General features: G+C 36.8%; 2 protein-coding genes across 16 annotated transcripts in view; one reads left to right on the forward strand and one right to left on the reverse strand.

The window, feature by feature from the left end:
* dock7 (dedicator of cytokinesis 7) overlaps positions 1-12483 on the forward strand; it is an 86350-nt gene that overhangs the window by 13388 nt on the left and 60479 nt on the right. For all 15 annotated transcript variants that reach the window (XM_088350453.1, XM_088350454.1, XM_088350455.1 and 12 more), the window contains exons 15-18: positions 6786-6903; positions 7019-7089; positions 7788-7926; positions 9711-9812. In XM_088350453.1, coding sequence (XP_088206579.1) covers positions 6786-6903; positions 7019-7089; positions 7788-7926; positions 9711-9812 — 430 coding nt within the window. The remainder of the gene's footprint in view (positions 1-6785; positions 6904-7018; positions 7090-7787; positions 7927-9710; positions 9813-12483) is intronic.
* angptl3 (angiopoietin like 3) lies at positions 370-4059 on the reverse strand. Its single transcript, XM_088350297.1, has 7 exons — positions 3382-4059; positions 2703-2813; positions 2320-2431; positions 2101-2214; positions 1907-2002; positions 1382-1654; positions 370-1256 (listed from the first exon to the last, which is right to left on the reverse strand). Exons 1-7 carry the CDS (start codon positions 3907-3909, stop codon positions 1072-1074), a joined length of 1419 nt encoding a protein of 472 aa, XP_088206423.1. The 5' UTR covers positions 3910-4059; the 3' UTR covers positions 370-1071.

Below are 12483 nucleotides of genomic sequence, written 5' to 3' on the forward strand. Positions count from 1 at the left end.
GTATTGCTCACTGGGAGCTTACGATAAGTTTATGTCATCAATTTTACTTTGTCAAGTCAAGTCATGTTTATTTGTATAGCCCTTAATCGCAGAGTCTCAAAGGGCTGCACAGATCAAAGACTATTGCAAACTACAGACTATTATGACACCATCAGCTCATCTAAAACCTACATGAGGGCAAATAATACACATATTATCAACATAAAATATAGGTTATTCAAATGCTATAGAGTAGAAGTGTGTTTTAAGCTTAGATTTAAACCTTTCCACTGAGGTTGCAGATCAAATCTCAGGGGGAAGAGCATTCCACAGCATCGGGACCCGGATGGAGAAATAAATTTCTTTTCTAAAAGTCATAATAGAAAGCTATTTGAATTTCTTTTTTTATTGTTTGTTAAACATTTTTAACATGATGAAACATTCACATAACATTTGCGTACAGACAAAAGTAGTCAATGTGACTTAATAACAGGAAATACACTGTGAAACAATGTTTAACTTAACCATATGACATACTGTAATAAGAGGTGCATGATTTAAATACGTACGTCTGTATAAAATGAAAACAAACAACGGACATTACCAAAGCCACACAAAATGTCACTACAAATCCATCTCAAATCTTTGCCTTCATTTGCCTTTATTCTTTTGCCTTGTGATCAAAACCTCTGAGGGCATCCCTAAGTCAACTTAAAGCTATTGACTGAAGATACGCAAAGTAATGTTACATTCACTTTTCTATCAGTCCTTTTTATGATTGTCAACATGGTCAAACCTATATATTGGTCTTTATGTTTATGTCAAAGATTTTTCACCATGTATGCTATATTCATGCTCAGAAGCATATAAACAATCTTGGCTTTTTCAATTCAACTGTGCTTAGCAGATTGCATTTTCCCCTTCCTTATGTCTGTTTTCCTCAGCTTTATTCACTACCTGCTGACTTTTATGGCATTACGTGCTCTTACTTAAGGAAGGACAAAGAAGCATTTTATGGCATGCAAAAGCACATGCATGATGTTGAGTCAGAAATGGTTAATAGAAGTTGATGCCCTTGCACAGAAGCGATTTTCAGTTGAAACCTTCAGCAGTTGTAACAGGTCGTATGGACAGCTTGGTAATTTTGAGCGAATATGCTGAACCATTTCCAGGTTTCCAGGGAAGACCCTTTCTTCTAGCAGAGCGTCCCTTAGCGCGAACCCATAGATACCTGCCATTTAGGTTGTTCTCTCCACACCCTGTAAACCACCAACCACCTGCAAAAACATATTAAAAAAAAGTGATTTAGTTTGCGTTCGAGGCATTTTTCGAAGCTGCATTGTGAATGATGCAGCCCGTTACGCTCAGGTTTGTGATTTTGGTTTAGTTTCTGCCGATATACCTGTGTAACTGCGTGCACAGTTTGAGACTTGTTTGTTGACATTATTTTGATCCTTGGTGGAGAATGGTATACTGGAACTGTTAGCCATTGCATCAACCAGGTCACCAGAGAAGTGGTTGAGATGGAGCGCATAATGCTCAGTGGCACCGTCTAATGAGAAGTGGTACTCCGCCCAGTGCTTCTCCTCCTTCAGGTCCTCCAGATTAATTTTCAGGATGTATGATCCTTGTTGTGTTATGCTGTGGATCTTCTTCAGACCCAACCAGAAGTCATCTTCAGACAGAAAACAGTTATTTTGCAAAAGTTATATGTCAAATGGACCATGGGTACATTAAAACATGACATTTGCAATTACTCTTAATTTTTTTGAAATTATTTTCCATTTCAGTCTTTTTTTTTTCTTAGTTTAACCCTTGACTTTCACACCAAAATGCAGTATTCACCCTTTTATTGTTTTTTGTCACATCAAGTGTTAACAGCGTTGGAAAAAAAAGTGTAATATTTACATGATGAAAGAATACTTACTTTCAAAATCTCCGAAGCCCTCCTCGTATCTTCCCCATGTCTGGTCAAAATCGACAGACCCATCAACTCTACGTTGTATCACAGTTGAACCTCCGTCTGTTAAATTATTAAAAATCTTTGGTTTAAACGTATTAATTTTTTTAATAGTCACTAAAGAAACATAATATGATGATACATTTGAACTAATCACCCACCAGAATCCATTTCACAGTAAACATTAAAAGGCTCTGAATGTTTTGGCTTGATAATGTAGACTCCACTCTCGTTCTCTTTTCTTTCAAATAACTCAGTGCAGTCAATTGGCAGATCTGAAATGACCCAAAAGTGTAAATAATATGTGAATAATTGCACACTTATTCTCTCTGTTTTAATCGTTTGGACATGTAATTCTTCTCTAGTTGTGAAAATGTTACCTTTTCCGTCAACATCAGATGTGTTTCCCGTCAGATACTCAAACATATCAGGAGTTCCTGTCTCTGAATCCATTGGTTTAGCGGCTGTGTCTTGGAAACTGTCGTAGTTGAGCTGGAAGACAACAACTTTGCATTAATCAATTCTGAATTCAATTTGTATTCACAGCAACATTGTATTGCAAAAGAGTAGCATAGTATTATCTTTCTTATATTTTTAACAGTTTGTCAAGAAAACAGTGAGAGGATGTTTTGGGAGGGTACCTGCCCCGTGCCGTGCTGTAATCATTTTAGATATTACAAAAAGTCTGCAAAGTCAAACATGCTTTACAATGGATACGTTCTTATCACGCTCATTCGTTCACACCTACAAGAAAGAGGGGTACCTTGTCTTCCATGTTTTTAATTTTGATGTTCTGATGGTTGAGCTGTTCATGCTGCTCCTGCACAGCTTTCAGTAGACCTGTGATTGTTTTCTCTTGAGTTTCAATCACATCCTGGAGAAAACAAAAGTAAAATATTTCTGTTTGTATTTTCATGACATAAGCATCAGCATGGACTTTAATGGCTGAGGAATTTAAATACAAAGGGAATTGATTAATTTTGTCTTTTTTAACATCACATTAACCACACACACACACACACACACACACACACACACACACACACACACATTTAACGTTGACTAATGTACAGTTTTACAGAGTGTTCATTTTAATCCCACCATTAATTAATTAAGAATTCTAGTTTAGTGCAGCTTTAAGACTAGCTGTCACAACAAGTAGATTATCACAAGGATAGAATCGGTTAAAGTCACTCATACAAAAATTTGCAACTCTACAACATGTGTCAAGTGCAATATTGATTTGTTCAGAGTACAAAAATGCAACCATTTATGTAGCTATGCAACACTGTGGTCTTCTGATCACTGTAGATAATTATCTTTTAATTTACTTTGGCTTGACGTTTTAGTTATATATATCTATATATATCTATCTATCTATATATATATATATATATATATATATATATATATAAATGTATGTTTTATCCTTGGTTACTTACCTTGAGAGCTTTAATTTCTTCGACCTGTTCAGGCGGGAGCATATGCTGCGTCAGTCCCTTTAAGCGGTCCTCAAGACTTCCCAACTTGCTCTGTAGCTGTGCACGCTCCTGCACAATGTTTGTGATCTTAGAATTAATTTCCAAAGACAGGTTCTTGATCTCCTCATTGCTTGTTTTCAAAACATTGGTTGTTTTCTTCAGTTCTTCTTCCTCCTCCTTGATTTCCGATGTAACTACCGAAAGCTGATAGAAAGACCTGTCAAAAATGTTAAGTTTCTGGAAGATGTCGTTGATTTGGTTCTTGGTCTTGTGCACAAACTCCCTTAAACTCTGCCCAAGCTGAAGGAGTCCGTTTGCCAGGAGGCGGACGTCGTCGAGCATGGCGAACCGAGACTTTGCCTCTGTTGGACTTGGGGAAACTGTAAAGCTTGAGGAGATTGTAGGAAGGATATCATCTTGACCTAAATTTACTAGAGGAACTGCAACATTGAAACTGGCTAGCAGTAGTAAAATGAAAAACTGTTTCATTTTTCCTATTCGTAGTAAACGTTTTAACAGTACAGTACTTGCTCTCCTAATGTCCAACTATGATCCTTTTCATTTTATCTTCTGACCACAATTCCTGCAAGTGAGGACAGAATGCTTCCTCGTGTTATATGCTCCCCACACCAGTTAGGAGGGGGGCTTAGCTGCTCTTTAAACCCTAGCATTTCGCTACTCAGCTCCCCCTAAACCCACATGGAGCCCTCCCCCTCCTGAACAAACAAATCACTGCAGTGAGCAAATGACATATCTACAACCCCAATGTCCCTATTGCCCCCCTTGCTTTCAACACATTTTACTCATCCGCTCTGTGCATGACACACCCTTGGCTCTCTGTGTGGGAGCTTTAGCTGATCAGCAAAAAGCCAACAATGGCTGTTGCAGGTGTATGATGGATTGTCTGTCTGATCGATCTTAAAATTTAGAACCCCAAGAATACATTATTGCTATCTATAATTCATACCCTTGATTTTGATTTAGCCTGCTGAGTCATCTTGGCATCCTCCCCATATAATTTGTGCAATATTTGAGCTCATAGAAATGAGAGCTGTTAAACCAGTGAGTATAAATAATTGTCCCTAGTCTCATAGTTTTTCATTTTGATTAAAATTTGTTTTGCACTTTTCCCAATCTTTAAATATGTGACAAAAGATCAGAGCACTTAAAATACAAAAAGACAAATATTGTTTGTGAGAACTTTGTAAATGCAATTATTGGGATTGGCGAAGGTTACAAACATTTTGTTGTTGACCTAACATCCTGAACTGTAGTTCGTATATCCCTTTTATCTTATATTATCTCATAAAGCTGTAAAATATTAATAGAAAATATAGGAAAAAATAATTTCTGCAATTGACTGTAATGCATTTACATATACAATTCGTACATTATTGCCAATATTCTTGTTATGTAAAGCCATGTGTGATGTCTGATCCTATTTTGGCCTTAGTCCAACTGCAGATAGTCAGATTGAAAGTTTGGGGTTAGTCCTTTCATTTTGGGATTATTCTTGCTTATCTACTTATTTGTGAATTTCCCTTCGGGGATGAACAAAGTATCTATCTATCTATCTATCTATCTATCTATCTATCTATCTATCTATCTATCTATCTATCTATCTATCTATCTATCTATCTATTTGAATGCAGTTTCTCCATCCATATTTTTTCTCTGTTGGTGCCTCAAAGTACTAACTTTGGATTACTCACTAAACAAGTCTAAGGTGTATATGTTGATTTCCGATGGAGACCATATTATTTTAGCGTGCCAAAAGATGCTACAGTTGTATCATACATTTATAGTTTAAGTGACATGAATTTAAACCTCTTAACGTCAAAGGTTACATGCGGAAACTACCAGTACGATTACTTGCTTAATGATGTGACTCCTGTTTGTGGCAAACGTAATGTATCTTCCCTTGATGTGTAAACGATCAATCCTGATTGGTTTAAAATGGGAATTCTGATCCCTGTTGGACTATTCCGTGCATGTAGACGTACCCTGTGACACAATGCGGAGTTTAAACTTTTTAGAATAACGGCCACATTCTGATCATGGGAAATTATCCTTTTTTTAGTATAAGGGATACGACTGGGATTTCTTTCCATGCAGCCAAATGAGAAACAATCAATACAACCAGAAAGCTTCCCATGCTGTAGAAGTTGTCTCTTCAGCTGTAGTCTCTGTGGAATCATCTCCAACGGAGTTGAATGCGTCACTGTGGTTTAATGTCCGAACTTAGGTTACTTTGCATTCCCCGTTTTCCTGCTCCTCCTGGTTTGCATAGTGGATTTATTTACCATTCAAATAACCAAGTCTCATTATCACATTCCTCACAAAACATTTGTTGACATCCTTGTATTTAATTGGTTGAGTTTATTATTTTCAGAAAATCTGCACTGGAGTTTTAGTTTAGTTAATTATTGTACTGTATACTAACATTACATAACTGACATGCCTGCTAATGTCAGTAACGACGAAACATATTAAGAGTTATTCAGATAACTTTAGAGTAAAGAACATTCTAACAAGTTTAACAAACTACTAGTTTTTCTCCAAATCACTAAATCCAATGAAATCTTCTTCCCCGGTGTAACTTTTAAACAACTGCCCCAACTCAGTGGGTACACAATTTGCCGCTTCCTCTTCCACGTCGCTTATGGCAGACTCCTTATCACCTCTTTGCTCTTTGCTAACTCCAAAATTAATTTCTGCTGCTCAATTACCGTTTTTGGCAGAATATTTCACTATTTGCAGCGTGAAATCTGCATAATATGATTTCCTTTTCAGTGCCATTTTTGTTCAGCTCTTCTCAGTTGTTTTTAATAAATTACCGGCAATGTTAAAATGATCAACACTGGCCTAAAGGCCCTTTTGTGATGGAGTGTGAAATAACATGTGATAAGATATAACGTGTTGATAATTTCACACGTAAAGGTTTAGTGTGAAAATAACATGTGAAATGATGTAATAATGTGTTAACAATTTCACTCATAAAGTTTGTTGTGAAGATGACTTGTGAAATTATGTATTAATGTGTTAATGATTTCACACCTAAGTCGCACGGGAGTATAAGTCGCTCCCCTGGCCAAATTATGAGAAAAATCCTGCGACTTCTAGTCAAGAAAATATGGTCATTTCTTTCTCAATGTTCATGGAATAGAAAATATGTGTTATCAGAAATGTTTTCGCCACTACGTAATCTAATATTGTTTTTGTTTTCCCTATATGAAATTTCACTGATGAAAGATTTTGCTAACATTTTTTTTAAATAGTGTGAAAATGGGGATTTTTTAAATTGTGAACGACTTGGATAATGTGTAGTGTTTTTTAAAAATATTTTTTGTGTGCGCATTTTGCAGAAATCTGCTGTATGTGAACCCGCAGAGTCTCAACTTTGCCAATCGCCAAGGGTCAGCTCGCAACATTACAGTCAAAGTGCAATTCATGAATGGTGAAGATCCAAATAATGCTTTGCAGGTATGGTCTTTTTGAACGATATATATATATATATATATATATATATATATATATTGAACTTTTGTTAAAACAATGTTGGTAAAATAGATATTCAGACAACTCACTATATCCTCAGGTTATATTTGGAAAGTCAAGCTGTGCCGATTTCTACAAGGAGGCGTATACTTCCGTAGTCTACCACAATCGGTAAGAATGTTAGCCCGATTGTTAATGTTTTTACGTGATCCTAATTTATTTACAGCAATAATGAATTCATCTACTGCTTTTACTTTTGATACCCTGAATTTGTTGAATTTCCAGTTGCTTAAGAAATAATGTTTCTGGAATAAAGAACTGATTAGGAATGTTTGGATACATATGAATTGCACTACTGAACTATCACAAGAAAACGTCACAAACTTTTAAAGTTACACAAAATTTTGAATTCTATTATTTTTTTTACTTATAAACTCAACATGAAACATTCATTTTTGTTCTTGTGAGAAAGTATTCACCCTGTGAATCCGTGTGCTTTATCTGTGTGGTTTATTTTGAGATATTTTGCAGTGCAGTAGTCAAGGAGTCACACACTATGTTGTGTAATGTGATTATGTTGTCAGTTCCTGATCTCTTGTTATGAACAAACTGATAAATATTTTCAATGAATTAAACAATGCACATTTTTGTATGAATAAGAAATTCAGGGAGCACATTTGAGAAGCGTCTTTTTGATGAGACTCCAGAGGACTCATTTATTTTTGTATTTTCAATTTTCAGCTACAAAATCATGATCTTAGTAACTTTTTAGAACATTTTGATATATCAGTCGTTTGATAATTTTAATAGATGTTTCATGAAATCGAAGCCACAATTAAACAACAGTTCATTCTCATTTTCTTGAACAGATCTCCTGATTTTCATGATGAGATTAAAATCAAACTCCCCGCTTCTCTGTCGGACCACCATCACATTCTCTTCACCTTCTACCATGTTAGCTGCCAGCAAAAACAGAACACACCCCTGGAAACACCTGTTGGATACACGGTAGGTACAAGTATTAGTTTAGCAAAGATAACCCCTTTTAAGACAAGTTTGCAATGCACAGGATCCATTCAGACTACTGCCTGCCTTTTCATTTCGTGCACTGCAAAGAGTTTGGTTTCAGCCTTTTCTACAGCGGTTTGACATTGCCAAATTTGCAGACTGTTTTTTAAATTTATATTAATATTAACATTGAATCGCTGGTTTGACATTTTACTGTGGTGTTAAAAGACCAAGGTTTAAATTCCCCCTATTACTGCCTGTCAACTGTAGTGACCACATACTTTTCAAGAGTAAGCGTAAGCTTATAGAAATGGAATAATTAGTAGCTCCTCAGCTTCTTTTTAGTTAAAAGTTTTGAATAAACTTATATTTTGGCCAACTCATCAATTTGCAGCCATGTAATACAGGGGTGCTCATTACCTGGAATTTAGATGTTGAAATGGTCAATCAAGGGAACGTGTATTCAGTGTTTTGTATTTGTTGCTGCCATGTTGTGGTCAAATGCAGTATATCAGCATGAAAATGCTGCTCATGCAGCACAGTAATAATTAGGAGACCTACACACTTTATAACGGTTGTATTTATTGCAAGTGGGGATATCCCGATAACTTATCGGAATGCTGGCCCAATCAATTGACTTTCGGCTGATTGGTATCGGCTGAGGATAATTGGTTTAGCACATTTTAAGTGTCACAAAGCCATACGATTTGAGTGCATAATGGCATTTTTAATATTTAGCACATGTATGACTTATATAATTTGAGTAATGGTCATGTAATCCTCAAATAATCAAACTGCAGTTACCCCAGTATTGTGATATTGATTCTTGCAAAATATTGACTATTGTATTGCCTACTTTTTTTTTGATCAAACTTATTTGATTTATATATGCTTTGATAGATAAATAATATCAGCAGTCAATTTGTCAAATTGGGAAATATTCTTTGAAATACTAGACTGCCCTTGAAACTTAATGGTTTTGAGTTTTTGTGTAATTAAATAATTATAATAATAAGATGTTTTTCATTTATTGTAGTGGTCTGATAATTTTGATTTGATAACTTTTGTAAGTAACTCGCATGCTGAAAAAGTTTGAGCATCATTTGGATAAAAAAGAAGGGATTGAAAGAAAGAAAGAAATAGAGAGAGAAAAGAGACCGCCAACTCATACTTATCTAGCCATGAATTATACTTGTTACATATGTTAATTAAAAGAACAATCAACAGAGGACATCTTCAAATCTCCATAAAAATTATGATAGCAGGCTCAACAGTGATTTAACACTGTGATGTGCAATGAAAGACTGCAAACATTTATTTAAACTTAACACATTCTTGTTAATGTGGGGGAAATCTGCATTCGATTCACTGAATTATTGCATTAAACTGTGGTTAAGGGGTCCAACACACCAACCAGCCACTTTATAAATTGATCTGACATGTTGCTGCAGCGACTGCATTGAGAAAAAAAAAGGTTTTAAAAAGGATTTGTAAAGTTTGATGCCATATTTTTAAAATAAATTGGTCCTTGCAAATGTGAAACGCTATTATGTAGCACATGTAGGTCTATATTGGGTAGTGTATTGTTACAGTGAAACCGTTTGGATCAGTTCAGTCTGACATACATTTGGAAGTGATGTGGTTTTAATTAGTTTCACAATTTTTATGATGTCTAAATTTTTAGACTACAAAGCCGTTTCAGTCTGATTTTGATTTTAGGTTATAATGTAGCCCTAGTTAATTTTCTAATACTCATTATACACATTTATTTTTCCCTGTTCTAGTGGATTCCCATGTTGCAAAATGGACGTCTGCGCACAGGCCACTTTTGTCTTCCTGTATCTCTAGAAAAACCGCCACAGTCTTACTCTGTGCTTTCACCAGATGTAAGTATTTTCAAATATTTATTAATTCAACAAATTTGACAATTTAGTTCACATTTAGTGCATGGAAAACTCATTCAAAGCACAATTTGAATATTTGATTATTCACAACTTAACAGAACAATAAAGAGCACAATGTTTTAAAACGAAGAAAAGGTATAAAATGATTACTGTATTTTCACAACCATAAGTCAATTATTATTGCCATTGTTTTATTTGATTTCATATACAATCTGTACACTAAAATGCAACCATTCAGTGCCAACCCTTAACCCTATAATATTAGTATGGTGTCCTTTACTACCATTATGCCAGCTAGTTACTCCCACCTTACACGAACAATGCACACACCAAGTCTATGTATTTAAAAATAGAGCAGAGCAAAACTGCGTCTGGTTGTGGGTTAAGTACTGTTGACGAAGTCCCAACGTGTTATAATATTTATTGGGCATGGTAAAAACACAGATGAAACAATCTCAAAAATAGAACTCGATCAAAACACATTTTACTGGTAATTCTTATTGGACCCATCGAAGTCTTCATCCTCTGTTTTGGAAATGAACAGCTACGATCAAAGCGGCGCTGCCACGAGCGGCTGCCTTTTCCAGCAGCTGCCCTATTGTTTTATTGTCTGCTCCTATCTTCGGTGTTTTTTCTTCCCGTTTTGACAACTACACTATGGATTACTTCTATCCTATGGACATGGGTTTTGTATTCAAGGAATTTCAACTCCTTGCCCTGAAAAAGGGGCCTATCGTGGAAGGAAAGCCGGAGCTAGCGAAGCGGCTAGCGGCGTTATAAGTCTTCGGTACCATCCGTAATCATGGTAAATGCGAACTCACGACCAAATAAGATCATCGAGTGCTGGTGGAAAACATCGAAGCGCACAGGGAGCGCAGTTGCTGTGTTTTGCGGAAACGTGGCTCACGTTTAGCATTCCGGACGCTAACGTGTAGCCACCCGGAGCTACCCGGAGCAATCCGGCTTCAACGCCGCTAAACAGAGACACGAAAGCCGGGGGGAATCGGAGAGGAGGCGGACTTGCTAAGACGAGGTGGTGTATCCCTGGATTTTCACAAAGAAAAGTTTTCCATCTGCCGCAGGGATGTCAAATTTTTGGACTGGCGTGACGTCATCCACTTCGCTACAAGCACCCCTAGGGCATCATGTTCATCTGTTAATAAACAACGGGGTAGACTGCTGGAAGTGTGAATTTCCCTACGGGGATGAATAAAGTATCTATCTATCTATCTAATCTATCTAATCTATCTATCTATCTATCTATCTATCTATCTATCTATCTATCTATCTATCTATCTATCTATCTATCTATCTATCTATCTATCTATCTATCTATCTATCTATCTATCTATCTATCTATCTATCTATCTATCTATATGTGAGACGTCCGTAGTTCACTTTCTTCACTATCAGTCACTTTTTGTGCTAAAGCTCGAAGCATCAACAATCCACCTGTTTCTATGTCGGGCCTCTCGGAATGACAGCAGCCACAGTGATCATTTGCTTCAATTGTTTTGTTGTTTTTTATTTTATTTTCGTGCATATGAAGCGCCATTGGCAGACGGCGTTGTCCCCCGCACACCAGACACAATTTTCAGAGAAGCTTCAAGTTTAGGTTGTCATGACATCACTGAAGACACATCTCTGAATAGCTTTCTCTGCCACCAAGAGCTTGAATTTGTCACAGAATTTAAATATCTTGGAGCTGTTATATCAGAAGAGGGGTCAGAGCCAGAAATCATGGCCAGGATAGCTCACACCACAGCCACACTTGCCAGACCTAAACCCATCTGGAGATACAAGAACATATCAGTGAAATCAAAGATCAGACTCGTCTCACATTTAATTCATTGCCAACACTTATACTCAGTTTTATGTTTTTCTCCTGGTTGACACTTCAACACGTACACTGTGTAGTGGGACCCCATCCTGTTGGAAAATGAAGTCGTCAAACTTTCTCACTCAATTTATCCATTAACCAGTTTTCCAGCATTTTGTCAGTACGTGTCACCATTGACTGTTGCTCTTTCAAAGAAAGACACAACACAGTAAAGCACATAACAACAGAATCTGCAGCAACCATTGGCATAATTTGCAATTTTGAGTGTTTGAGTCAGTTGAATAGAGAAGAGAACAGACAAGAAAAAATATTTAAGAGTGCGCCTTGTACTTGTGAAAATACAGCAGATGTTGATGTTTGAGAAGTTCAAGGATAGATGGAAGCAAAACTTTTGAAGTATAAAAATATTTCTTGAACATAATTGAAGTTTTTATTCAACCCATATTATGTAGTCGGGTAGGAATAAGCAAAACCATTTTACAAGGCAGCTTGGTGGCTGGGCGCAGCTCCATAGTACAGAGGTCAAGGGTTCAATTCCAGCTACCCATCTCCTCGTGCGGAGTTTGCATGTTCTCCCTGTGCCTGTGTGGGTTTCTTCCGGGCACTCGGGTTCCCTCCCACATTCAAAAATATGGATGGCAGGTTGATTGGCAGGTCCAAATTGTCCCTAGGCATAAATGAGCGCATGAATGTTTGTATCTTTCCGTGTGCCCTGCGACTGGCTGGCCACCAGTTCAGGGTGTCGCCTGAACTGGAATAGACTCCAGCACCCCGCTCCTCATTCCCAAGTGAGGAAAATGGATGGATGGATTT

Source organism: Urocampus carinirostris, chromosome 12, assembly GCF_059441175.1.
Source record: "Urocampus carinirostris isolate Australia breed hairy pipefish chromosome 12, RoL_Ucar_1.0, whole genome shotgun sequence".
NCBI lineage: Eukaryota > Metazoa > Chordata > Actinopteri > Syngnathiformes > Syngnathidae > Urocampus > Urocampus carinirostris.